We start from the raw sequence: 27,838 nt of genomic DNA, 5'->3' as shown, positions 1-27,838 counted from the left end.
TTTCATAATGAAAATGCCAATGCCTTTTTAATTAAGGATAGAACTGCCAACATAAAAAGACTTACAAGAAATGAAGAATTGCTCCTTTCACTCATAAATGAAAAAACCTGATAATACTGTGAACTGTTTTTAGTTTTGAATACCAGAAATTGTTGAGAATCCAAGCTCCAGAATTTTCCAAGTGCACAGCAATCACTTGATACTGGAGCTCTCAGCCTCAAGCCAAATTTGGTGCTCTGGCATGGTAAATTTCTTCTCTAAATCTTATTAGCAGGGAGCCCATGTTCCTGTTTTTAGTGTCATTATGTAGATATGAAGCTCTACTAAGGATAATAGCATTCTAACACCAAGCAATACTATTTTATTTTATCTTGAAAGATTTACTTTACATTTTTAAAGCATATGTACATTGAGACTAATATATCCAATCTCCACTTACAGCTACTCTGCATAGCTTGTGTTACCTCCACCTCCAGTCAGATTGAGAGAGACTACCTCTCCATATAAAATTAGGCAACTATGGGTTAACTATGTTATTAGGTAACTATGGGTTAACTAGGTAACTATGTTCTTTGTAGAATGTACCTGAGTGGCCATGACAACTTCTGTAATCTGTTATCACAGGAGTGTAACAGACTCAGAAATGCTGCCAGCACTCTTTGCTCTCCCCTCCTTCACTGCTCTGCTTTGTGTAAATCCTGCTTGCTATATTCCTAGGGAAAGTCCAATGGAATTAAGCTTCACAGATGTAAAAAGAGTTATATAAGGAAGCACAAACTTTTATTCAGGGCTCTCAAGACTAACGGAAGTCACTCACTGAGCCACTGGCCTCATTAAAAGCTGCTTTTGCTCCAAAAAAAAAAAGACTAATATATCCATGTATATTCAAGGTAAATTTTTATTACCTAATCATTATCTGTTAGTTATTATGAAATTAATACATCAGAGGTCTGTACTACGAGTCCTACTCTCAATATTAATAGTCTAATTAAAAACTGTTTCATATTTGGTCCAGGCCTAGCACTGCTGTATTACTTTTTCAAATTTATAAGAAGTAAAAGTTAAAATTACCCAAAGGGTCTAAATGAGAAAAAATAGGACGTAACTGATTATTCTTGCTAGAGTTCACAGAAACTTGCCGAAAACTAAAAGGGCCCAAAAAGCAGTAGCTGGCAGTCAAAGAAATGAGCAGACTAAGGACAAAGTAGAATAAAGATACAAATAGTGTAATTTGCTGAGTGCTGATAAACACTAGCCAATATACATATGGTTTCAAAACTAAAAATGAGTAACATCTTGGTAAAAGCAGAGAATACAATCAGGAAGTAAAATCCAGGAAGAAAAGAATTCCTCTGGGACAGAACAAAGGCTAAAGACAACTTGTAGCAGAAAATGGGATGATCACTAAGTAAATTAAGAGACAGGAGTTTTAATCCCACTTTTGTTTCTACCCAACTGGCTTCCTAGCTTTCTTTCAGAATTTTCCTAATTTCTCTAAGCCTCAGAATTCTCACCTACAGTTTGAACAGGGAAGACAATATAATATTCCAGCTCTAATAATAGGACTTTCTCTTCAGATGATGAACAGATACTGTTTTGTTTTGTTTTTTTAAAAAAAGGCTACTTTTGTTTCGCAGTACGCTTGTACTTCACAAGTCTGAAATTTTACAGAACAGAACCAGGCTCTGTAAGAATGCACATGAAACACAGACCTAGACCATTTGTCAAACCCAGGCCCCTCAAATGTGCACAAACAGCTGGAAATAACATCAGCCTCGTTCATCTTCCCTTCGCTTCTGACCTCTACTAGCTCTTCCCAGTTGGAAACACTCATTTTTCCACTCCAATTCTTCACACCATCCTGTCAGAGCCAAGATATATACAAATTGATTAGAAGTGAGTAGAGTTTACAAGATGTAACAGGCGACAGAAATGTTTAATGGCAGCTTCTAACCTTGAGGACATGAGGGCAGATAACAATTACCAGTATTTTCCAGCAGCAGGTTGTACTGCTCCTGTCAGAATGAGGAGCCCAGTGGTAATTCCACCTTACAAAGACTTCAAAACACAGTCTGAAATGTGGACACTGATATTTACAAATACCTCACAATTATTATGTATACTACCAAAAAAGTCAAATACATGCCAGATCTGCAATCCTCAAGGACTGACCATGCAAATTACATCTCAAGTTAAATTCCCCTCATTTATCTTACGTAGACCCCAATGCTTATTTACTGCACTACAGGATTCAAATTGTCTACTTATTGGCTGTTCCCTCCCCCAGTTTTAAGGTCCTGGAGGACAAATACCACATTTCATTCACTGCCTTAGCCATAAAGTCTTGCTCAGAGTGGATACAAAATAAGTATCTGTTGAATGTTTGCAGGTAAATGCATTCTAATAAATTGTATGCAATGGAGTAGTATCTGTCCATTAAATGTGGCTTGTGAACCATTTTTAAATATAGGGAGTTCTGGGCTGGGGATTTAGCTCAGTGGCACTGTGCTTGCTGTGCAAGGACAAGGTCCTGAGTTTGATCCCCGGTACCAAAAAAACAACCAAACAAAATAAAGAAAGAGAGTGCTGATGATAGAAAGTCCTGGAAATGGACAGTACTGTGGAAGTGGTGACAACTGCATAACCGTGAACATACTTAATGCCACTGAACTTTAAAAACAGGTAAAATGGTAAATTTTTGGTATATTTCATCACAATAAAATAAACACATATAAGGAATGCTTATGCAGCAAGGTAAGTGAAGAGGCAGGATACTAATGGCTAAACTGTGTAAAATTGCATCTACATTTTTAAAAAGGTGGAAGCACAGCTCACCCAACCAATAGTGAGGTGGTTTATCTTTAGGAGGTAATATTAGGGGCGATTTGTGGTTTCTGCAATGTTCTGTATTCTCTAAAATTTTCAGTGGTTCACATAAAACATTTACAAGCAGAAAAAGGTGTTGCGTAGCAGAAGTCAGGGACAGGAAGCTCTAGCTATAAGCAGGGTAAATCCAGATCAAAATCATTCACCTTGCTATCATCTTTGATGTATACTGCACATCACTTGTACTTGCCGACATCCATGTAGACTAGTCCCAAAGCATGTCATTTGAGTTAAAATTTTATCTTTATTGTACTGAATTTGGGGGGTTTTTTTTCTTTTTACTACACCAGAAAGCACACATTTCTGATTTGCTTCACCACAAGTATGTTTCATTCAGACGGAGAAGTAGCAATTGATGGTTGTTCTAGACATACAAGTGACAAACTAGACCACAAGCTGCTATTCTCAGAGTATGGGGCAGCTTTCAGGAACCCGTGATGAAAAATCTAGATACCCTCTGTAAACAGCAGATCCAACATATTTACGGATAACTAAAACAAGACTTTTGGAGTCACACTGGCTTGGGGCAATGGGCACAGACTGAGGGCTGCCACTCACGCAAGTCATGAGCGCTCCTGACCTTATCTACACAAATAAATGGGGAAAATATTATCTCCTTCCTTGGGTAGTAAATAGGACAATGCAAATCAGAGATGGAGGAAAATCCTGAACCTGTGTTTCAACAACAGGGGCTCAATCTATGTCATTTGCTTCTTTCTCTCTGTCAGGTCCCCCGCCCAAGCAGACCTGCTACCCACATCCACAGGAGTACAGAGATAACAAGAAGCCAGCAGCCGCCCTGTTGCTCCCACCGCCCTGTTTATTAGCCAGCCCCAGGCCTATTACCCATGGGACTCTAAAATCTTCTGCCCCCTCGACCAGTGTGACCCCTCCCTTACCTAAAATGCCCCATATCAACCACAAGCACTCCCCTCTCAGTGCCAACAGCCTTCTCACCCTTGGCCCACCTGCACCCAGACGGCAATAAACTCACTGCGTGTTGCTCATACTCTGCCTGCCTCGGCGGTCTCAACCGTGCTTCAGTCTGACATTACACTCTTCTCTTTAGATCAAGTGTCTGAGGGCCGGGGATCTAGCTCAGTGGTTCCGTTGCCTGCCTCGCAAGCGCAAGGTCCCGAGTTCGATCCCCCGTACCAAAAGAAAAAAAGAGTATAGATCAAGTGTCTGAATCAGAAAAGCAACAGTGAAATATTAAAAATAATCAACTCCTTATAATTAACAAAGCTACTATGATAGAAGTATAGAAAAATAGACTACTTTCTTCTAATTCACCCTTCAGAAGCCCTCACAATATTGAAGACAATTTTCCTATTCTACGTTCCTTAATAATAGGAAAATATCTATCACTATTCTTTGTCTTTTATATACTGCAAACCATGAAGTCACCCTTCAATTTGTTCTTCAGCAAGTCCCACTCTCAAGTCATACCTTCCTTTAAACACAGCTGTGCCTCTTCAGAGCTCTCTGCAAGTTCCCCCCACATTCCGCTCTCTAGAATCTGTCTGAGCAGGACTGAGCACAGGACAAGAGAGGACAGCGCCTGAAAACACATCCCAGTGCTATGTTGAAAAACACAATGAAGCACTATACTTCTGAAAGTTACTTGACTCTGAATGACTGATGGGGTATGTGGCATTCCTGAGCAGAGAAGTGTGATCAATAGTGCTCTCCATGTCTGCCCATAACCACTGTCCTTTGCTTTGCCTCTGGTTATTAACATTGTTTAGCAAGCTGATACCATCAAACTTTAATCAGATCAACACTATACCAAATTCTTCCCTTTAAAAGAACAGCTTCTATCGTTGCAAAAGATCAGCACCTGTCCTTGATTAACTCCTACCCCAGTGCCTCATTAAGGAAAGGGTAATGGAAATCTTCAGCTGTTTGGGGTTTCTTTTGTGCAGGCTGAACTGTACCAACCAAGCTCCACTACCTTCAGGCTGGAAAACTGAAGCTCATTCTTTCAGTAAACGTGTACTGAGCCCAGTGCTAAGTGCTGCAAAAATAAGCTACTCTTGCTTATTGGAAGAAAAAATATAAACAATTTTTTGCAGTGTAATATACTCTAAAACAAAGGTATGTACATAGAGGGCTCTTATGGCTGCACAGAGGGTGAACAGAGAGGACGCTGAATTGGCCTGGGCAGGACTCTACGGGATTCACATATCTCTTTACCAACCACTGGGGAATGAAAGATCTGATCTACAATGGGGGGGGGGGGGGGTAAGGCTGTCGCAGTCTTTTAATGCAGTTGATTTAATACCACTGCCATTAAACTGCTTTGCTTCATGCGCTTGCTGTCCTGCTCTCCTCACTCAGTCACCTCATTTTAATTTCAGAATAAAATATACAGCACTTCCATTCTCTCTCCAGTCTTTCAACCCGATAATGTTTTCTGCTTTGACTATGAGGGAGAGAACATTGCAATGGCTTAGTTGGAGCAAATAAGGAGGTAGAAATGAGCCTGCTTGCTGAAAGGAGCTGGAAAAGGGTATGGAGCCATTATAAGAAACACCCATTTTGCCCAGGTCCTCCGTGGCTCCAGGTGAGGACCTGCCCTGTGCCAGTCCAGGAGCTCTGCTGCCAACTGTACTGGAAACAGTTCATCTCCAAGCCATGTTCCGTCCTCGGCCTCTCACCACACACATATCTAGTAGTATATTTGTCAAGACAGTGGTTCTCAACTTTTCATAGATCACTCAACGCTTTGAGAGAATCTGGTGAAATCCAAGGACCATCTTCCCAGAAAGTTTCAAAAGCACAAAAACACATATTGATGCAATGGCTGGGAATTCACAGATCCCTAGACGCATACACAGATGCCAAGAGGTGCTGCTGCACAGTCCAGTACTATGGAGCTTCTGTCGTGTGCTGAGCATGAGGAAGGCCCCACCTCAAACTCCTCACCTGAACAGACATCAGGCCTTTCTCCAAAGCTCATCTTTGCTGCATATAAGGCTTTTGTAGCGAGTCCTTGTCCCCAGGTGACCTGTCCAGGAAACTGCTCTTCTTCAGTGCAAACATCACCTCTTGAAAATAAAACATTCTGAACCTTTCACCCCAACTGACCCCTCCCCCCAAAATAGAATAATCATTTCCTTCTTTCTGGCCTACCATATTCTGCAGAAATCGCATATTTATTACATCAGATAGTTAACATGCCTTTTTTCTATTAAACTATAAGCAATCAGAAGGGCATGGGCTGTAACTAAAACATCTCTTTTTCCAGCTTGTAGTAAAGTCCCCATTCTGGAGAAAAATACTCCACTGGGGAAAACAGACTGAAAGCAGAGAATGCTCAACCTGATGGGATGAGTGATTTTAAGATAAATCTTAGCAGAGTGGCAGTAAACTAGACAAAATCGGAGTGGACAGTAAAGAGGACAGGAAGAAATGTGAGCAGGAAACTGTAGCAAATACACTACTTTAGGATTTAGGGTGACAAAAAAGTTAGGCAGGAAGATAGAGGGACCCGGTGTCAACACACATGGGATGAGGTGTAGGGGAACTCTGATTCATCCCACAGAGCTGGAAGTCTCAGACAACTTTTTCCTTTTCACTTAGAAAAGTAACAAATAGTTATTGTAGAAAACAGAGAAAAGATATAAACAAACAAAAAACAAATTTATAACCGCACCATAGAGAGACAACCACTATGACTAACCATTCATCATTATGTTACATGTGAGTGTGATTTTATTTCCCCTTTGTTAAAATTTATTAAGCATTTACTACATAGAGACATTGTTCTGAATATGCTATGTGCAGTATATCATTTAATGCTCACAATTATACTCAATAATTCAAAGAACTGAAATCCATTTTAAAGGAGAGAGACGGGGCAGTGGTGTACGGAGGCTAAGGCAAGAGGATCGCAAGTTGAAGCCCAAGCTGGGCAACTCAGGAACACGTCATTTCATAATGTGATAGACAGATAGACAGATGGATGGATAGATAGATGAGCCAGGGGGTGGAGGTGTAGCTCATTGTGAAGGTCATGTTTTTAAGCCCAGTACAAGGGGGGAAAAAAAGGATACTATGGGAAGTTTGGGAAGGACTATCTAAAACCACACAGCTAATATGTACAGAGCCGAGATTCAACACCAGGTGAATCCAAGTTTTTTGTATTTAAAAACTTCATTACTTTCTTATTTATTCTTACTTGCTTAATTTATAAGTGAATCTATTTTTCTAATTTTCTCAGAAAGATTCCTTTGGAATCTTGATTAGCATTTTAATAATTCTAGAAAAAATGAACACTTTACTATACTGTTTTCCCACACAGATACACAGAAAACCCCTGGTATTTATTTCAGTCTACAGTCTTGGCAAAATCTGTCTTTTTCTTCATTGAAGGCTTTTAAATTTAGGAAGGTGGCATATTCAGTTACACCTTTTGGAAAAATCAATCTGCAACAGCAAGAAGGAAGATGGACTTGTGAAGACCAGATTGGAAGGCTGAAAATATAAACTAAGATGTAGCCACAGTCTAGGGGAGACACAAAAGCCTAGAACCAAGACAGTGACAACTGAGGGAGGGGGCTGACTCAGAAAACACACAGGGCAGAGTTTAAAGGACGTGGTGTCTGGCTGGTGTGAAGCAAGAAGGATGATATAAGGAGAGAGACGATGCAGGACAGTGAGGCTGGCACAGTGGTACTGTTCAGAGAGGGAAAGAAAACAGGAAGGGATGCATTTTCCACGTTGGCAGGGGACAGGGGGAATCACGAACTTTGAATCACCGAACACATTCCACATGCCCACTCTATGCAGGTATGTTGTGAGTGCTGGGGAACAGTGGCAAATTGGGGTCACAGGACAGGCAGACGGGGGGTGGGGTGGGGGGGGTGTGACAGAGTGCATGAGCAAGAAGGCGGGGCAGAGGCAGAGGGCCTGGATCCAGATCTCCAGGATCTGACAAGAACTCATGAACTGCAAGTGGGAATGAGACTGCCCTTGGAAAACATGCACAGCAGAACAAGACAGGAAGTGGACAGAGGTCGGTGCTTGAATTAAAACAGTGTTTCAAGCAGAGCAGGAGCAGAGACAGGAGAGACTAGAGACTTGCAGGGCTAAGGGAAAAGCAGAAAGAATAACAACCCATCTTGAGCCCTGGGTGCCCTTGGACTTCTCAGAAAGAATGATTTTTTTCTTTATAATTCAGAGGTCACTCAGTCGATTTTAAACATTAAACAAAATCACATAAAAAGTTCATGATGAGGGTAAGAATTCACATCTCCTGGCTGCCTCACAGAGCTTTATCCACCAGCCATATGGACCTGATGATTAATATTCAGTAGGAAGTGAATTTATAATCATGTGTCTGCCATTCAAATGTGAAATGTTTTCTGCTCAGTACACCCAATAATACATTAATATATCTCCAGTTTAAAATACATTTATGAATAATTTTATACATTTTATAAATTTCCTGGCAAGAATAATAATAGAACAATCTATTTTCACTGCTACATGAAACAAAAAAAGAGGAATGAATGGTTCAGTTAATCAAGGAATTTAATATACTTTATAATAAATATCAAACAATCATTACTTGGGCTATATAAGGGTGGCTGAGGTCAAATGATGATTATAATAGCAAGAGTTTATGCCCATATTTATTCTCTGTCAGTTACTTACATTTGCATAAGAAGTTTCCTCTATTCATGATTTTTTTCTACCACATTAGAATCCTAGAAATCAAATTTGTTTTTCCTGATTTATATATGGGCAGTAATAAGATTCTGTAATGATTAACAGTAGTAACAATCAAATAAATGGAAAACACTAGGCTTTCTAAGGCTAGACAGACAGGCAGACAGATAGGAAAATAAATTACCTGAAGTGCCTGAGGTGAATGTTTGTTAGAAAGCCAGGAAAGACCAGAATCTGAAATGATTATTGTGTCCGTGTTTGATGGGGCCAGGGGCAGCAAAATTCTGTGAATTCTTCATCTTTTGTCATCTTTGTCCATAGGTATATGCCTGTGTAAGTCCATACACAAGTGCGCACTTAATTTTATGGCATCCTGGTCCTAAGAAGAGATGCCGTAACTTCAAGATTATAGTGGGGAACATGGGGCCCGAAGAAGATGCAACATCTACTGGTCCTGATGGAGTCACAATTTCCCCTCTTAACAACGACTGCCATTAAAATATATGTTTTGGGAACTGTTTTGTTACCATTACAGTCTCTACTAGTGGTGACTCCCAATTCAGGGTGAATAAAAAGGCTGTTTCTTACATGAAACAAAAATTACATTGGGATGATTCTTGTTAAGAAGAAAGTCTTAAGAAACATACGATTCCGCGATAACTCTATCGGAATAAAGGCCAAGGAAGAATGTCCACTATGACCCTCTCCAGCAACATTCCTGCTTTTATTAGATGAAAGAATTCCAAAGCAAGAAGCTGTTGAAATGAGGGATAGTCTTGTCTAAATGTTCAAAGCTGATCAAGATCAAGGGCTGCCAAAAGATTAAAGACTCAGTACCAGGATAGCAAAAAAGGAGAAAGACGGAATAAATTAATAAATGACAGAAAACAAATTGCTATAAAATTAAAAACCCTCTAGTAAACAAAAGTAAAGTTTTATTGAGTTTGATAATCTGGATAGGCAACTATTATGTTAGCTTTATATTTAGCATTTACAATGTAAGAGATTATCTACCCAAGTATATTGTAAGTTTTTAAAAACTAGCTTATTCTCAATTTTAAAATATGGGAGTTCAGGGCCGCAGATTTAGCTCAGTGGTTCCACTGCCTGCCTCACAAGCGCAAGGTCCCAAGTTCGATCCCCAGTACATATATATATATATATATATATATATATATATATATATATATTTGAATTTAAATCTTAAATCTTAAACAGTTATTTCAAAATGTGACTATTTTATGGCTTGATATTCAGATAAAATATTTAATAAAACAACAGAATCAAGAAACTTTGCTTTTATGCATTCATATATACTGAGTTCACTTGCTGATAAAAGAACATGGCCATAATGCGTATTTCTACTTCATGTTCAACTGGTAGCTAGGTCTAATTTTCTATATCTGTAATTTGGAAAAATTTCACAATCCATTTAATCATAATTCTATCTAGTAGAAAGTTAAGTCATTTTATAGTCTATCAAAGTGTGATAAACATTTGATTAGCCAAATTTTTTAAATAAACAAAATTACCAAACCAGAACTAGACTGATTATTTTCCAAAAAACATTCTTCAAATATAAGAATAAAGAGTTGATTCTTTAAGTTCTAAGAAGTGCTTGTTAGTAACTAAAAAGCTCAGCAAACTGTTGTAAACCATATGGTCTTTTGGAAGAGAAAACAGTGTAACGGTTAAGGGCATGAACTCTGGAACCAGAAGGCCTGGGTTCAAGTCTCCACTCAGCTTCTTGCTAATTACAGGACATGACCTTGGCAAGTTACTTAGTCTCTGTGCCTCAGTCTTTTCACCTATAAAAATGGGATCATTACAAAGCTATAATGACAAAAAAGTCTGTATACGCTCAGTATGAATGGAATTTTTTCCCCTATATTCTCAACTGAAGTCGGTTGAATCCAAGAATTTTTTTTTTTAAGAGTAGGAAAAATTTATTGAGAGAAAGACAGCTTCCGTCTAAGAGAGACAGAAGGGGGACTGGAAAGTAGATTGGCCCAAATCCAAGAATGTTAAGAACATGCAGATAGGAAGGGCTGACTGCACTGGCTCCCAGGTAATAATCACCAACAACACCTCCATCTCCCCTCACCTCTTACTTTCTGGTCCATCTCCAGGAGGTATGGACAACTGACTTACAAATTTGGGTTTCAGATTTTTGGAGTAACCTTTCCCCTGACCCTCCAAAGACCCTCAAAGTCTTTCTCTACTGCCTTCTCTTGATACCATCCAGCATCTATCAACCTCCTTATTCATAAGTTGGTGAACTTTCTGGAATTATTACATGCAGAGATCTGAAGAGCTTTTACAAATCAAAAGCATAAGGCAAACATTTCCAGTCTCAGGGATTGTTACCTCAGTCTTAGGGGTTATTAATATACAGTCATAGAATCAGCAAGCTAGGAGGAATCTTGACTATAATCTAGTCCAAACTCCACATTATCCAGACAAGGGAATTATGATACTGGTGATCATTCATAACCAAAATAATAACTGGCTCAAAGTAATGTAACACATTCACATACTTCATCAGAACACTATCATTATACACCTTCCCATTTCAAAGCCTTAAATTCTTGTTGTAAAAGGATATTCATTTAATCCAGGTTCTTAAAGATACATGTATCTTCTAACTTGTTATCACATGCAGATATAAGGATAATACCTAAAATTTTTAAATGTTATGCGCCTTCCACGGGCCCTCTATTTCACATTTTATTGTTACTAATGGCATCAACATGCCTCTTGTAAATTATTTAAAACAATGAATAACTGTATATATTTAAGATTTCTGAATTCTACTTTCTCTTCTCTGCAACTGCATCCATGGCAGAGGGCCTGGAGGAGATAAGAAAAACAAACTCTGGACTCCCACTGACTTCAGATGAAAAAGCCTGGTGGGACACATGGGTGGGGAGGAATCATTGAAGCTATGCTTCTCCAAGATGTGCTCTTCTTCTAAAAGATGGGCACATTACCTTAGACTATTTACTACAGGGAACACTTCCAATATTGTATGCTTAATAAACTAAGTCAAAAGTAAATTCGAAAACAAATACATTTTTTTTTTAATTCTGGGGACTCAGCTTCTACGTTTCGTATCTAGATTTAAGTTAGTGGAGTCAGTCTATGGGACCTTCCAGAACCTTTGGGAGCCAAAACTAGCTTATAAAGCTAGTTGTTCAAAGTCCACAGCATCTCTGTGTATCCAGGGAAAAATATCCACTATCATTTTTGTCTTTCTCTGATTATTCTCATTTCCTCCCAGTGACAATGTGGTGTTTATGCAATTAAACAGAAGTAATATAAATAGCTTGAATTATAGAATGCTCTCTGTCCTCCGAAAGGATCTGGACGTTATATCTCACTATAAATAAAGCAAAGAAATTTTTTGATAGAACAAGGAAGGGTGGCCTGTTTAAAAGAAATTAAAGCTTAATGAAAGCGTTATATCATTTTCTATGAAACATGAAAAATTCAGTGGTAGTTTTTCTAAGAAAGGCTCAAATGTTGAGATTCAAATGAGTCATGAACTATGACAACTTCCTATTATGTGAACATTTCCACAAATCCTTAAAACTGCTTTAGGGAAAGATATCTGGATCATAAACTTCCTGAAAATGGCCCCTCAGAGCCAATATTTATACATATATCCACTTAAGTATGCTGATGATTACACCATTATATACAAAATGAAATTAATGAAATTAAATAATGTAAAAATTAAAATAAATGCTACTCCCCACCACCTTCATACCATTAACTCTGAACCTCAAAAAAATGAGAGAAGGGTTTGGTCCAGTGTAAGAGTAAATACTGCTCCAACAATTCTAAGCTCTATGGGCTCTGGATAACAATATTCCTTCACAGCAGTGAAGTATTTAATGAGAACCCTGACTGGGAGCCAAATTTCAGCATGTGTCCCGGCCTAAGAAACAATAATTATATGCCCTTTCTTAGAAACAGTAGCTAATAAAAATAATAGTTTAAAAAAACAATAAGACCCTTTAAAAATGATTAAGCCTCTTTGGAGCTGCAGATATGTTTGTATTTAATTTTCTGGTGACTTTCCTGTAATGTTTGCTTGCATAATTTCTGTAAATCATTTACACCACTACCTGCTATGTTCAGGTCTAAAGGGAGAGATGAGTTCAAACCATCTCATTTAACTTCAAATTTGTGTAAACACAATGCATAGAATCAAGCAGCTAGGTTGTGTGATCATATATTCCAACTGCTAAAATGATTTTTTGCATGTGATCATTTGTGTGCTCAGCCAGGTAAAGCCAACACTATCTTAATTTCAATTACTTATTGGAAAAGAAAAGGTTGGGAAATGCCCTGTGCTCTTTTCCCCAAGTTAAGCCAATGGAAAGTTCTCTTAAACTCTATTTTTCAAGATGACCTTATTCTTTTTTTCCCCCTTTATTGGTACATTTTAGGTGTACAACATAATGACATTCATCATTGGAAATTTGCACCTTTACATAGTCTCTTGGTTCTTATTTTTCCCCCTTCCCCTACCCTCCCTTCAACCCCTCCATCCCTCCATATTTAAAAAGACTTTGTTTCCATTTTTTTCATTTTCTCATATTAATTCCATTCCCTTTCCTTTCCCCTACCCCTCCCACTTCCCACTCCCCTTTGCTCCTTTTCTTACTATTTCACATTATCTATTATACCTTTTAGTCCTTATTTACACTTTCAGTTTCTCACACCAGAGAAACTATTCAGTATTTACACATGTGTCCTGTTTACTTCACTGAAGAGTATCATGTCAATGTGCATCCATTTACCAATAAATGTCTCTAATTTCTCATTTTTGATGGCTGAGTAGTACTCCATTTTATTTTAAAAACCACATTTTCTTGATCCAGTCTCTAGTTGGTGGGCATCTGGGCTGTTTCCAAGTTTTAGCTATTACAAACTGTGTTGCTATGAACATGGGTGCACATATATCACTGTGGTATGATTCTTTTAATTCTTTGGGGAAGATACCCACCTGGGGAATAGCTGGCTCAAATGGGACTTCCAGTCCTAGTTCTCTGAGGTATCTCCATACTGATTTCCACTGTGGTTGCACCAGTCTACACTCCCAGCAGCAGCGGAGCAGGGTTCCTCTTTCCCCACAGCCCCACCAGCATTTGTTCTTGGTTGATTTCATGATAGCAGCCATTCTTTCTGGAGTGAGGTGGAATCTCAGTGTTGTTTTCATTTGCATCTCTCAAATGACAAGTGATGTTGAATATTTTTTCGTATGTTTATTTGCCATTTCTACTTCTTTGTGAGAAATGTCTGTTCATTTCAGATGTCCATTTTTGGATTGGGTCTTTAAATTTGGGAGGTCTGATTTTTTTTAAGTCCTTTATAGATTCAAGATAGTAGACCTTTGTCTGAGGGACCACTGGTGAACATTTTTTCCAACATTGTGGGTTGTCTCTTCACTGTGTTGGTGGTTTCTTTTGCTGTGCAGAAGCTTTTTAGTAAGAAGAGATCCCACTTGTTGATTGTTTGTGATAGTTCACGGGCAACTGAGGTTTTGTTCATAAAATCTTTTCCTCCCCCGATGTCTTGAAGAGTTCTACCTAACCTCTGTTCCAGCTGGTTCAGTGTTTCTGTTTTTATATTTAGATCTTTAATCCATTTTGACTTTAGATTAGTGCATGGTGAGAGATATAGGTCTAGTTTTAGTCTTTGGCAAGTTGAAACCCAATTTCTCCAGCACCATTTATTGAAGAGACTATCTTTCCTCCAGTAAGGGTGTTTGGCTCCTTTGTCAAAGATGAGGTGGCTGAGTGTGTCTGGAATTGTTTCTGCATCTTCTAATCTGTTCCACTGGTCTTCAGGTCTGTTTCTTTCCCAGTACCATGCTGTTTTGATGACAGTAGCTTTGTAGTATAGTTTGAAGTTGTGGGTTGTTAATACCCTCTGCCATGTCTCTGTTACCTACAATTGCTTTTGCTATTCTGGGTCTCTTCTTGTTCCAAATGAATTTTTGGGTTGTTTTCTCAAGACCTATGAAGTATGCTGCTGGGATTTCAACTGGGATTGCACTGAATCTATATAGCAATTTTGGAAGTACAGCCATTTTCACTATGTTGATCCTTCCTACCCAAGAGCAAGGGAAGTCTTTCCATTTTCTGATATCCCCTTCAATATCTTTTTTCAAAGTGCTATAATTTTCAGAGAAGAGGTCTTTGATTTCTTTTGTTAGGTTGATTCCTAGGTATTTCAGTTTTTTGGATGCTATTGTGAAAGGAATTGTTTACCCTATTTCTCTCTCAGTGACTCTGTTGTTCATATAGAGGAAAGCTATTGATTTTTGTGTGTTGACCTTGTATCCAGCTACTTTACTGAATTTGGTGATTAAGTCTAGAAGACTTCTGGTAGAGTTCTTGGGGTCTTCTATATAGAGTATCATGTCATCTGCAAATAATGACAATCTGACTTCTTCATTTCCTATCTGTATTCCTTTTATTTCTTTCTCTTGTCTAATTGTCTAACCTTATTCTTTACATTAGTAAAGAAAATAATTTTTAAGAAGCTTAAGCAGCAGTTGAGGGACCATAAAGATAGATTAAATAAACAGAAGTTTAAAAAAACAAATGAATAAGCAAATCCACAAGACAAAGGAAAAAGAAGAGGTGGTATCCAGAGTGTTAATATTGGTCATCAGCATTCTCTCATAGGGTGTAAGAATGGCTTTTCCACTTGTCAAGGGTTCAAGGAAGCTAAGTTTAAAACAGCAAGTTTTACCACAATTGAAGCAACTTCATCATGCATAATAATGGGACTATCCCAGCTATAGTGTAAAACATGACCATTAATTCTTTGAAATTCCTCTCAGCAGATGATGGAGTCTAGATTCAAAGAATTCTTTGAATCTAGGTAGGCTTAGAACAGCCTCATCCAACAGAGGACAATGGAAATGGTGCTGGTAACTTTTTGAAGGCTAAGTTCTAAGAGGCCATGCATCGTCTGTCTTACCCATAAAAACACTAGGCTCTTAGCCCCACGTTGCCATATAATAAATCCCACTACCCTGAGGTTGCCACGCTGGAGAGGCCACACGAAGGTAAACTGATGAAATATCCCTGCCAAGCCCAGCCTTCTAGCCATCCCTGCCAAGGTCCCAGAAGCATGAAGAGTCCGTCCTGAACCGCACCACTCAGCCAGGCCTTGTCGAATTCCTGTTTAAATCATGAGATATAACAAAATAGGTTGTCACCTTAGGTCACCAAGCTCTGGGACAGCTTGTGAAGCAACAGAGTATCCCAGAATTTGGAAGAACTTAAAGATCTGCTAATAAACACTGTTTTTGCAGAAACTGAGCCTCAGACCAGTCAAGGGCCGTGTTCAAAGTCACTAGTTAGGGTTAAAACCAGAACTCAAGTGGCTTGGCTCGTAGCTCTGTTCTTTCAAATAGCCTAGCTTAATTTCATCACCTCTTCACCATTTTAATTTGTTATGCTGTGAATTTAAAAAGTACTAGTGCAGTTCATAGTAGCCTTTTCTCTTTATTTTTGAAAGTCAAGAATAATTATGACATTTTCTTTCTTATGTCTTTATCTTAAACATTTTCTTTGGGTGAAACTGGGGAAGAATTACTATTTGGAAAGCATAGCATAAAATTTCTGGTAAAAATTTACGTTGGTAATGCACACTCACGATAGCCTCAAAAAATACACATTACATTTTACTCCTTCAATTTTTTTTTCCACACGAAACATCTTGAGATAAACATTGGCATTACTTCAGCCTAGTACTTCTGTAGCCAATGTTTCATTCCAACTAGTTAAGACAATCTATGACCTTTTATTTGATCTTGTTTCACAGTTCTTGAGTTTTATTTCTTCAGTTAGCTAAAATACATATTAAAAGGCAACACTAAGGTTCCTATGGTTAGCCCTTTGTGTGAACAGTTTACAGGAAACATTTCATGTACTCTTTTAGCTCCAGAGGAAGCTGACATGGTAGATTAATGACATGCTCGGTAAGATGCTTTCTCATTCGGTATGGTAGTCTTTTGGATACTATATTCATTACAACATTAATTGGGAAAAAGAAGATGACAATTCCAAAGATCAAAAAAAAATAAAAATAAAAATAAAAATAGTTCTGACTGCTGTTTAAAAAGGAAAAGTACTAGAGATAATGAGATGGGAGAGAAAGCTCCAATACTCTCTCTAAGAAGAACTTTTTTTTTTGTATTAAATTCTTTTATTGGTACATTGTAGGTATACAACACAATTACATTTCTCATTGGGAATTGTACCTTGACATGATGCATCTTGGTTCTTATTTTTTCCCCATTCCTAGCCCTCCCTTCACCCCCTCCACCCTTCCCTATTTACAAAGACTTTATTTCCATTTTTTCCATTTCTCATCATTTTTCCTTTCCCTTCTTTCCTTTCCCCTGCCCCTCCCACTCCCCTACCCCTTTGGACCTTTTCTTCCTATTTTACATTATCGATTATTCATTCTAATCATTGCTACATTTTAGGTATACAATATAATGACATTCATCATTGGAAATTTGCACCTTTACATAATCTCTCTTGGTTCTTATTTTTTCACCCTTGCCCAGCCCTCCCTTCAACCCCTCCAGTCCTCCCTATTTACAAAGATTTTGTTCCTATTTTTCCATTTTCTCATATTAATCCCATTCCCTTCTATCCTTTCCCCTAGCCCTCCCACTTCCTTCCCCTTTGCCCCTTTTCTTCCTACTTCACATTACCTATTACACATTTAGTCCTTATTTACACTTTCAGTTTCTCACACCAGAGAAACTATTCTGTATTTACACATGTGTGTCCTATTTATTTCACTTCAGAGTATGGCCTCAATGTGCATCCACTTAGTTATAAATGTCTCTAATTTCTCATTTTTTATGGCTGAGTAGTACTCCATTTTATAAAAAAACCACATTTTCTTTATCCAGTCTCCAGCTGATGGGCATTTGGGCTGTTTCCAAGTTTTAGCTATTATAAACTGTGCTGCTATGAACATGGGTGCACATATATCACTGTGGTATGATTCTTTTAATTCTTTGGGGAAGATCCCCAGCACTGGAATAGCGGGGTCAAATGGGACTTCCAGTCCTAGTTCTTTGAGGTATCTCCATACTGATTTCCAAATTGTCATTATTTGCAGATGACATGATACTCTACATAGAAGACCCCAAGAACTCCACCAAAAGTCTTCTAGACTTAATAACCAAATTCAGTCAAGTAGCTGGTTACAAGGTCAACACACAAAAAGCAATAGCTTTCCTCTACACCAATGACAGACTCACTGAGAGAGAAATAGGCCAAATAATTCCTTTCACAATAGCATCCAAAAAACTGAAATACCTAGGAATCATCCTAAGGAAAGAAATCAAAGACCTCTTCTCTGAAAACTATGGCACTCTGAAAAGAGAGATTGAAGATGATGTCAGAAAATGGACAGACATCCCCTGCTCCTGGGTAGGAAGGATTAATACAGTGAAAATGGCCATACTTCCAAAACTGCTCTATAGATTCAATGCAATTCCAATTGAGATCCCAGCAGCATACTTCATAGACCTCGAGAAAACAATCCAAAAATTCATTTGGAGCAAGAAGAGATCCAGAATAGCAAAAGCAATTCTAGGTAACAGAGACATGGCAGGGGGTATCACAATCCCCAACCTGCAATTATACTACAAAGCTACTGTGATAAAAACAGCATGGTACTGGCAAAGAAACAGACCTGAGGACCAGTGGAACAGATTAGAAGATGCAGAAACAATGCCAGACACACTCAGCCATCTCATCTTTGACAAAGGAGCCAAACACCCTCACTAGAGGAAAGATAGCCTCTTTAATAAATGGTGCTGGAAAAATTGGGCTTCAACTTGCCAAAGATTAAAACTAGACCTGTATCTCTCACCATGTACTAAACTAAAATCAAAATGGATTAAAGATCTAAATATTACAATAGAAACTCTGAACCAGTTGGAACAGAGGTTAGGTAGAACCCTTGAAGACATCGGTGTAGGAAAAGATTTTATGAACAAAACCTCAGTTGCCCATGAAGTAGCACAAACAATCAACAAGTGGGATGTCTTCTTATTAAAAAGCTTCTGCACAGCAAGAGAAACCACCAGCAGTGTGAAGAGACAACCCACAATGTGGGAAAAATCTTCACCTGCTTTTCCTCAGACAAAGGTCTACTATCTCGAATCTATAAAGAACTTAAAAAGATCAGACCTCCCAAATTTAAAGACCCAATCCAAAAATGGGCATCTGAAATGAACAGACATTTCTCAGACAAAGAAGTAGAAATAGCAAATAAATACATGAAAACATGTTCAACATCACTGGTCATTCGAGAGATGCAAATGAAAACAACGCTGAGATTCCACTTCACTCCAGAAAGAATGGCTGCTATCGTGAAATCAACCAAGAACAAATGCTGGTGGGGCTGTGGGGAAAGAGGAACCCTGCTCCACTGCTGCTGGGAGTGTAGACTGGTAAGAAGAACTTTTTAATTCTTCCCTCGGTTGCTTCAAATATCTTGTATCTGGCCCAGCTACACTGGGCTGTGGGAGATATTTGCTTCGGCTGCAGTCAGCTTGGATGAGGACCTACCCAGGATGACTCTATCCTGCAGCTTTCCTGGAAGCAGCTGCCTTCCTCAGTTAGGGCTGTGAGGGACCCCTCCCCTACCCAAGACCAAACAGAAAGCCCGACACTGCACATGCATGCCCACTTTTTCTGCTTCATAAGTGACCTCCCCGTGTATTGGGCATATCAGCCCACACAAAGCCTCTTCCAGGTAGCATATTTTGATCCATTTGTGATTTCTATCCTGAGTCAAGCATGCTAAGCTGGTACGCTACAAGATGGTAACACCAACAGCCACTGGCACTAAAAGCAGCCAGCAGCCAGGACTTGTAACACCGAAGATGGCTTTCAGCAGAGAACAGTGGAGAATAATGGAGAATGGATGGCAGCCTCCGTCTCCAGTGGCTGTAAGTTTCCAAGGCTTACTGGTAGCTTCTGGTTCTAAGCAGCAAGGAGGGACACAAACAGTAAGAGAGCTGAGAGCCACTGGCATTCAGTGCTCAGAACTGTTAACACTTAAGAGTTACACTTCACCAATTCCTAATTTCTATACAGATTTAGCAAGAATGCTCAGCTAACTAGTAACAGCTTGCAAGCAGCTTAAGACCTACCCAATGTCTGATTTCTATCATATATGCAGCAAAGAATCCATGCTAGACAGTGACAATAATATATTGGCCTGGCAGGCGACTAGTGAGTTGTACATGATGAGGGGTCACAGGCCTGGCTGAATGATCCAGAGAATGAAGCGTCTTTAACATTTTCATCCAAAAGGAATTCTCTAGATATACATGAAAATATTATCAAGATTTTTGAAAAATCAAGTTTCTTATCTGATGGACAGTCTCTTTTTCTATTATTAAAACTAACTCCTCCAAATCCTATGCTAAAATGCCTTAAAATGGGAACATCTTACATTTACATATTACATCTTAACATCTTACAATGACTTCCTTAGTCCTCAGTGGGACACACTGATTTTCAAATGCATGACGCCATGTTCAAAATCAAGAGTTTTATTACACTGAGAAGGGACTTGTGAATCTGAAAACCTCCATAAATTTTCAGAGTACTTAATAAACCAAACTTCAAAAGGCACACTGTAATCCAAAGGAATAAATATCTCAGAAGAATTATTCAAAATGAGATGGTAATTACAGCTCAAAAAGTATTTATGAATATTTCATAAACATAATACAATGAGCTAAATGCCCTGTGTAACACACTATTTCTTAGATAGTAGTTATTAATCATGCATGTTGGGATTCCTCTTCTTTGATATGGAAACAGCAATTTCAGTTTAAACTAAGTTATTGTATTTACATTCCAGATCCTGGACGTTACAATAGCTGAGGAAATCTACACAGCTTGCAATTCCAAACTTTCAAAGAAGTTTAACATCTACTCTATCATCTCAACTCACTGGTGCCTCTGGTAGATAACAATGATGATTTTTAGACACCTTGAGAGCTAGAAAGTCTGAGTGACACGCTCAACCCCTGGAATACAATCCTGATTCGGGATTACAGCTTGCATTTCTGCATCCCATTTGCCCTGAGGAAGAAAAATATTATAAGTGGCAGCCTTACTTGTGGCTTAACACTGGCCAAATGGGCCTGGCTCAGACATCCCTGAATTGGAGTGACATTTGATCAATGGAGACTCACAACTCCATGCAGTGGCACAACCCTGTGACTTGAAAATTACTGTTCCACCGTCTTTCTCTATAGTCTTTCAAGGTCACTTAACTCCACATTTCTGTTTTTGTTTCTCTAAAGAGTTTACTTTTCATTTTTGCAGATTTTCTTTACTACCACATCTATACTCCCTATAAATAAAGAAGAAATTTCAGTTATACGACTTGGCAGGTTTCTTCACTAAGAAGCAGGCGAGTGTAACGATGAAGTACAGGATAACTTTGCACTTTGGTTTCCTCATCTATTAAATGGACGCCCTTGTGAGACACAAGTGCCTGGTTGTGAGGTGTGATAGCTAAACAAGATACCACAATTCTACATGCAAAAAAAGTAACTTTATAGCAGTATTTATCAAATTTTTAGGGCCAGGGATGTAGCTCAGTGGCACCATGCCTGCCTGGCAAGTGCAAGGTCCTGAAATCGATCCCTGGTACCAAGAAAAATAAGTGATAAATTCAAGAGCAAGACATAAAACAGTATTTGTTCTCAGTTTTTCCTTCTATTAACACACTGTTATATCCAACTGGTCTTCTACCTAGAGAGGTAATAGCAGGGTTTTCAAATGAATAGAACAGAATTAATGGAAATGGGATGATATAAACTAAGAAGTAAAAAAGCCTCAATATATTAGCTAATCAAAAATTAATATCATTTTTATTTGTTTTATGGTTGTATCCACAACTAGATGCTATGAATTAAATTGTGTCTCCTCCCAAATTTATATCTTGAGGCCCTAATCCTAGTCTGATGGGATTTGGTTGGGACCTTTAGGAGGTAATTAGGATTAGATGTGGTCATGAGGATGAAGTTCTCATAACAGGATTAAAGATCTTATAAGAGATAGGAGTAGCCACCTGCAAGCAAGATGACTGAGAGCCCTCACCAGAAACTGACCGAGCTAGAATCCTAAATTTACCTTCCTAGCCCCAAGCATGGTGAGAACAAAAATTTCCTTTTTGTAAAATCACCCATTTTGTTATGGGCACAAACAGACTAAAATGCCAGAGTATCTGAGCAGGAACCACCTTAATGATGGAGTCTGCCTTAGTTACTTTCCTGTCACTATGACAAAATACCAAACATCCACAACTTAGAAGAAAGGTTTATTTTGATTCATGCTTCCAGTCCACCGTCAGCTGGCTCCAAGGCAGGAACAGGATGACAAACGGGCACAGCAGAGGAAAAGGTGCTCAACCCATGGCAGTCAGGAAGCTGAGAGAGAAGGGGGGTGCTTGAGACAAGAATATACCCTTCCAGATTGTGCCCCCATTAACACACCTCCAATCAGACCCCGCCTCCTAACAACACACTCAACTACTGAACTCATCAATGAATGAATCCACCCCCATGATCCGATCACCTTCCACACATGAGAATCTGAGGGGACATTGTAGATCTAAGCCATAACAGAGCCAACCATTTACTTGCTAAGGGACTTTAGGTAAATTACTTAACTTTTCCGAGTCTGGATTTCATCATCCATAAAATGGGTATTATAACAGCACCTACTTAACAGCATTATTATGGCTATTAAATGTGTTAATATACAGGAAACATAATTATGTCTGGAATTTGATGTACATTGCTCTTTTTACATACTTTCTTAGTTTTTAACATTACTGGGCATAAAGAAGACACTTTTCTCACGGATTGATGGATTTCATTACGAAGTAGGGTAATAGGCCCATGTGAAGTCGTGTGGTTTACCCTTTTTTGAAGTATAGCCATAATAAAACAATCAAACCAATTACTGCCTTATTTATTTTTAAACATTCTCAGGGAAAGAGTCTATATTTGGACTTCATTAAGTGTTTAACAATCTATAACCATTAGATTGATTATAAGAACAAACACCCTAATAAATCCAACAGGATTCTGTCTATATCCCTTGCCACATCTGGTCATCTGCATTACTGAAGGCTACCGGCCAGCTTTCTCTCTCAAAATCCAACATGTTCAGAGCCACTACTCTCTTCACAGTTTATTAAGGTTTATTTTGACGGGAATTCTCAAATATAGCACTCTATTGACCGAGGTTAAAAAAATTCTGAGGAACTCAAAAAGGATTACACTGGGAAGTGCAAGAAAACCAAAAACCACAAAATAAACTTTCACTGGGTTTCAGTCTTTATTCCTTGACTCCAAAAAATGTTGATGAATGATTCTGATTGGTCCTATTTATCATAGCAAGTAAAAGAATATATTCATTTTTATTCATTATTATTATAATATTATGAAAAGTAAGCCCTAGTATAAACTGAATTAGCTCACCAGAGGAATAAAATCAATTAAAGACGTACTGTGTACTTACACTCAGAGAGACTTAGAAATTCAGTGCTTAAAGCTAACTTCCCTCTTGGTATTTTCAGAACCTAATTCAGTAACACAAGGAATGCTTATTAGTAACATTAATGTACCATATGCTATCTCGGCGAACTTAATAATCTTGGTTTTTCTGACTAAAATGTCAATCTAACTTCCGGAATCCTACCCAAGAGAATCTATCAAAATTATAATTAACAGATTCATTCTATAGGAACAGTAATTAGCCATGGGCCTGTTCATGAATGCCTGTAATTGAGTTGTTTTACATATTACAACAATTTTATTTGAAATCATAAGATTTGTATCATTTGGCTAATATGAACAGCAACTGGCACCAGGCTCTGTACCAAGTCATTTAAGTACATCATTTCATTTTATCTTTACAATGGGGGCAGGGGGCCTCAGGAAGATCCCACAACTTAAAGTTGTATAATCAAGAAGTAAAAGTCGTGATTCTAATTCAGGCATTCTAATGTCAGAAAAAACCTTTTAATGAGCCTTTTCTACTGCTTTATACTGGACAGAAATTTGAAAAACATATGCCAGTAAAACAACAAAAAAGTACGTTAGGACAAGTAAATTTATTTTTTATAAGAGAGCCCACACTACCACCAATTCAAGGAGGAAAGAAGGACTTTATTGAGGGTCAAAAATGAGTTTTAACTTTTTGTTTTTGTAAGACAAATCAACAGAAAATATCTTATGCCTCCAGTTTTTATATTAAGAAATATAAACTATCATATTTAAAGTTACATTTCAGCATGCTGAACTGGCAAGTGATTTCATGTAAACGTAGTACTTAAGAAATAATGCGAAAATTCAAAAGAAATATACACATCCCTCATTTTCACTTATATAGTATAAGTAACCCCAATACTAGCAAGGGCTGGCGACCAACACACCCAACATACTAGATAACTCCTTTCCACAGAGGTAGTCTTGGAACAGGGCAAATAATCTCATCAGCACCATTTGCTGGAATTTCTAGAGAAAAACTCCACAACTCTTGCTTGCTGCAGATGATGTGGTGAAGGGGATAACAACTGGGAAAACTAGCATAGCTGATCTTCTCCTAGGGGAAAGTGGGAGCTACTGGAGTCCCTTCCATGAACACGGACTGCGAGGCTGGCTCTGAGGTAGAACTATCTCTCCCTTTAGAAACTGCACTCACAACTTCTGTAATTGCTCAGGCCATTTGATTTGGTCTTTCCATCCCCTATGACCAAAGATTCTTAAGTAAAACAGAAAGCTAAAGTCAAAAAATGAAAGAAACAACATTCTCCACTCCTCCTGTCTCCCTCTAACTCAACTACCTAAAGGAATCCCCTGCAGTTCAGATTTTAAAGGCAGCAGACCTTATGAACGGAGAGTGTGGGAGAGGATAATGACAGCAGAGGAAAACTGAAATTTCTAGTTCCAAAAAACAGCAGAGTTGGTTAACAATTTCACTTGTAGCACTGTGTAGTTGACAGAGCTTAACTCACAAGATCTACAGTACACTTTTCTCAGTTTTAAAGAACTGCAGAGTCAGTTTTGGGTCAAGGACCCCAGAATCCAATAAAAGCTATGGTTCCATTCACTAGGGACCAGCATGAACGCAAATAAACACATTTCTCATACATCTCATACATCATACGAATCTCTTATTTAGGAGATTCGAGAATGTCCCTTCTTGAAACCTACCCAAGTAAATCCACAGATCCCAAGTTAACAACTCCTATGTAATATCTGTGCTGGGGTAATAAAAAAACAGAAATGTAAGAACCAACATCTTCCTGATCAGTATTTCAAAAAGGTTACCCATTCTCCCTGAAACTTCCATGAATCTCTGCTAAGATCCTAGGAGATACTTTCCTTTAAAAAGGATGCCTGAGTTCCAAGCTGTGAAGGCTTCCATTCATCTTCTATAGACTCCAATAAAAACAAAGCACCATGGACCAGGGATTTAGCTCAGTGGATTCGCCACCTGCTGCACAAGTGCAAGGACCCGAGCTCGATCTCCGGTACCAAACAAAACAAAACAAAACAAAAATAAAGAAAATAAAAATAAAATAAAGCACCAGTCATGAACATAAGAACATGAATAGAATCTTTTACTATTCTGTCATCAAAAGTCAAATATGATTTGATATTATCACTATAATTCCCTGTCCAATCATTTTTAAGTTATTAGGAAACCTGTATATATCATTTATATCTGAATACATGAAGTATTTTAATTATATAAAGCACAGGGCAAATGACTGCTAGTATAATTTCCCTTTACAGACTGTTTCCATCAGAAAATGGCTTCGATTTAAGTTATTTTCTCCATATTGCACAGTTCCAGGAGATAACGATATAAATGAGAAGACAATCTGTGACTATGAAGTCTGAATCTCTTCCACTAATAAAACTAAAAGATATATTTATAAACATCTCTAGTAAGACCAAAAATCAGGTGAATTCAATCACTGCCTCACATATTAAGTAACTAATACAATCTATGTAGAAAAAGTGGATGCTTTATTCCACGATGCCATGGTTGGACGAGACCATGCAACGGAGCTTTACAAGTTCAGAAAACACGGCCATTATGACTCCTATGTATAATAAATTCATTTAGACTTCTAAAAGCTACAAAGCAATTATAATCACAATTATTTTATTCTCCAAATCATCTTTCATTACTTGTGAACAAAGTAACAAACTAACATGGTATACAGCAGAAACTGCAGATGACAGGTTTTCCACATAATCCTAAAACGTCGGTTGACACAAAGTCAGCCCTCTGTATCTCTAGATTCTGCATCCACAGATTCAATCAACCTTAGATTAAAAAAAGAAAAAGTGGGGGGAAAAAGCTGCATCTGTACTGAACAGACTGTTTTTCTTGTCATTATTCGCTAAACAATGCAAAAGAATAACTATTTACATAGTAGTTACATTGCATTTGGTATTACAAATGATCTAGAGATGAAGCATAAGGGAGGATGTCCACTATATGCAAAGCATTTTGCCTGAGCACTCATCACATAGAGCTAATTTCCTCTCTGAAAGCAGATAAGCTCCCTCTCACCTTGCTGGAGACCTTCTTTCCCTTCCCAACATATTCAGCCTGGCCCAGTTAAGTGTTTACTGTCAGGCCTAGATTCCCACCATGCCCAGGAGGTAGTTTTCCCACACTCCACTAAACACTGGATCTTCTTTAAAGTCCCAGGCCAAAGTTGAGCCTCCCATCTCTTCTAGCCAGAAGCTGCAGCCCACTCTTACTCACTACCTCACTTGCAGGAGCCAGCATTATGACTAAGGAAGTAGGGAAAATAAATATGACCCTGTGGGCACAATTTAGAGCCCAGGACTTGAGGCCACCAGTACAACAGCTACAAAACGGAACAGAAGTACAGCTCACATCATTCATCTACAGACACAGACAGGAGGTCACTGTCAGAGTCTACCACAAGGAGGAGGCGGGAAGCACAGCCGTGGATTAGGACTTTATTTCCAGGCAAGGAGGTAATTAAGAAACATTAACAACAGCAAGGAAAACCAAAGAGACTGGCATCCTCAAGTGGAGGGGAGAAAGGGTAAGACAAACTACCAGTACTGAAACACAAGGTTAATACTGAACTGAGAGTAAATGCTGAATTCTTTACTCCTCCCGGCCTGTTGTTGGAAGGAGTTCCAGAGACAGGGCGTGACTCTGCACTAGGAAGTAGGAACCAGAGCCCAGGCTTGGTGTGGGGGCTGTCAGTGACACTAGATAGATCCAGGCAGAGTTAGTCCAGGCAGCAAGGATGACTAATACGGAAAGCCGACTCAAGAAATCATGAGTCATCTTTAAGAGAAACCAACATCAGGGTCAGTAACTTCTCAGGCAAATGGAAACAAATGCACTTGGACAAATATTTTGGAATCTAGTATCTAAGGCCGAAGCTGAATAGCTCCTTCATTTTGCATAGATCATTCTTATTTTTCTTGCCTCAGACATATTCTGTTACCAAATGAGGCTAATAATAGCTGTTTAAAATATTTTTACCAGAAAAACATCAATAAGAGCTGACCTTTTGAAAAAAATAAAATGATTATACCTGATGTCCTTCTGCCAAAGGGCCTGCAGCAGCCTCCCTCCAGGGTCATTCTCCACAATAAACGAGCCAGTGCAAAAATATCAGAATAAACAAGTACTTTGGTGTCTCCATCTCGGCAAAACAATTAAAACCTGAATTCTTCCAGAATAAGACATGAGTTCATTTTCCTCACACATTCCTTTCCAACTTAAAACATTTGTTAATTTCCTGTTATACAAAAGGCATTGTGTGAACTGATAAAGAGATTGCAAAAATAACAGACCAAAAAAAACACTTGACTTTAAAAACAGAAATAAAATGTTAAGTGTTTTTAATCTGCTACCTTACCAAAAAATGTAATACTTTAAGATTTAATTCAAAATACACTTTCCAGATATCCCTACGGTTCAAATATACTTAACTATTCCTGATACCCATAACATGTATAGATGGACCTCCAAAAATACACTGCTAAGTGAAAGAAAGCCAGGAGACTTCAGGCTTCATAATTCCATTTATATGACGTTTAAGAGAGGGCAAGATCAGTTTACAGTTAAAGTTATCAAAGTGCTCCCCTGGACTGAGGGAAGAGAAGTTGGCCCGA

General features: G+C 38.4%; 1 protein-coding gene and 1 long non-coding RNA gene across 3 annotated transcripts in view; both read right to left on the bottom strand.

Moving 5' to 3' along the window:
* Positions 1-16,996, bottom strand: part of LOC110345541 (uncharacterized) — a 40,812-nt gene extending 23,816 nt beyond the window's left edge. Inside the window, exon 1 of the long non-coding RNA XR_002388937.2 lies at positions 440-16,996. This is a non-coding gene — a long non-coding RNA (uncharacterized LOC110345541). The remainder of the gene's footprint in view (positions 1-439) is intronic.
* Positions 1-27,838, bottom strand: part of Ano6 (anoctamin 6) — a 181,697-nt gene that overhangs the window by 140,469 nt on the left and 13,390 nt on the right. The window contains exon 1 of one of the 2 annotated variants that reach the window (XM_087199956.1): positions 27,256-27,548. The exons of the other annotated variant lie outside the window; for it this stretch is intronic. Within the exon in view, the coding sequence (XP_087056082.1) occupies positions 27,256-27,304 (49 nt within the window). The 5' untranslated portion in view covers positions 27,305-27,548. Of the gene's footprint in view, positions 1-27,255; positions 27,549-27,838 lie in introns of those variants that run through there. 2 annotated transcript variants of the gene reach the window in all.

The sequence above is a fragment of the Heterocephalus glaber genome, unplaced genomic scaffold (assembly GCF_053883595.1).
Source record: "Heterocephalus glaber isolate CG9 unplaced genomic scaffold, H.glaber_assembly_v1.0 deba00001733, whole genome shotgun sequence".
Classification (NCBI taxonomy): domain Eukaryota; kingdom Metazoa; phylum Chordata; class Mammalia; order Rodentia; family Bathyergidae; genus Heterocephalus; species Heterocephalus glaber.
Note: the sequence above shows the minus strand (reverse complement) of the source record. Positions and strands in the feature narration are given on the sequence as shown.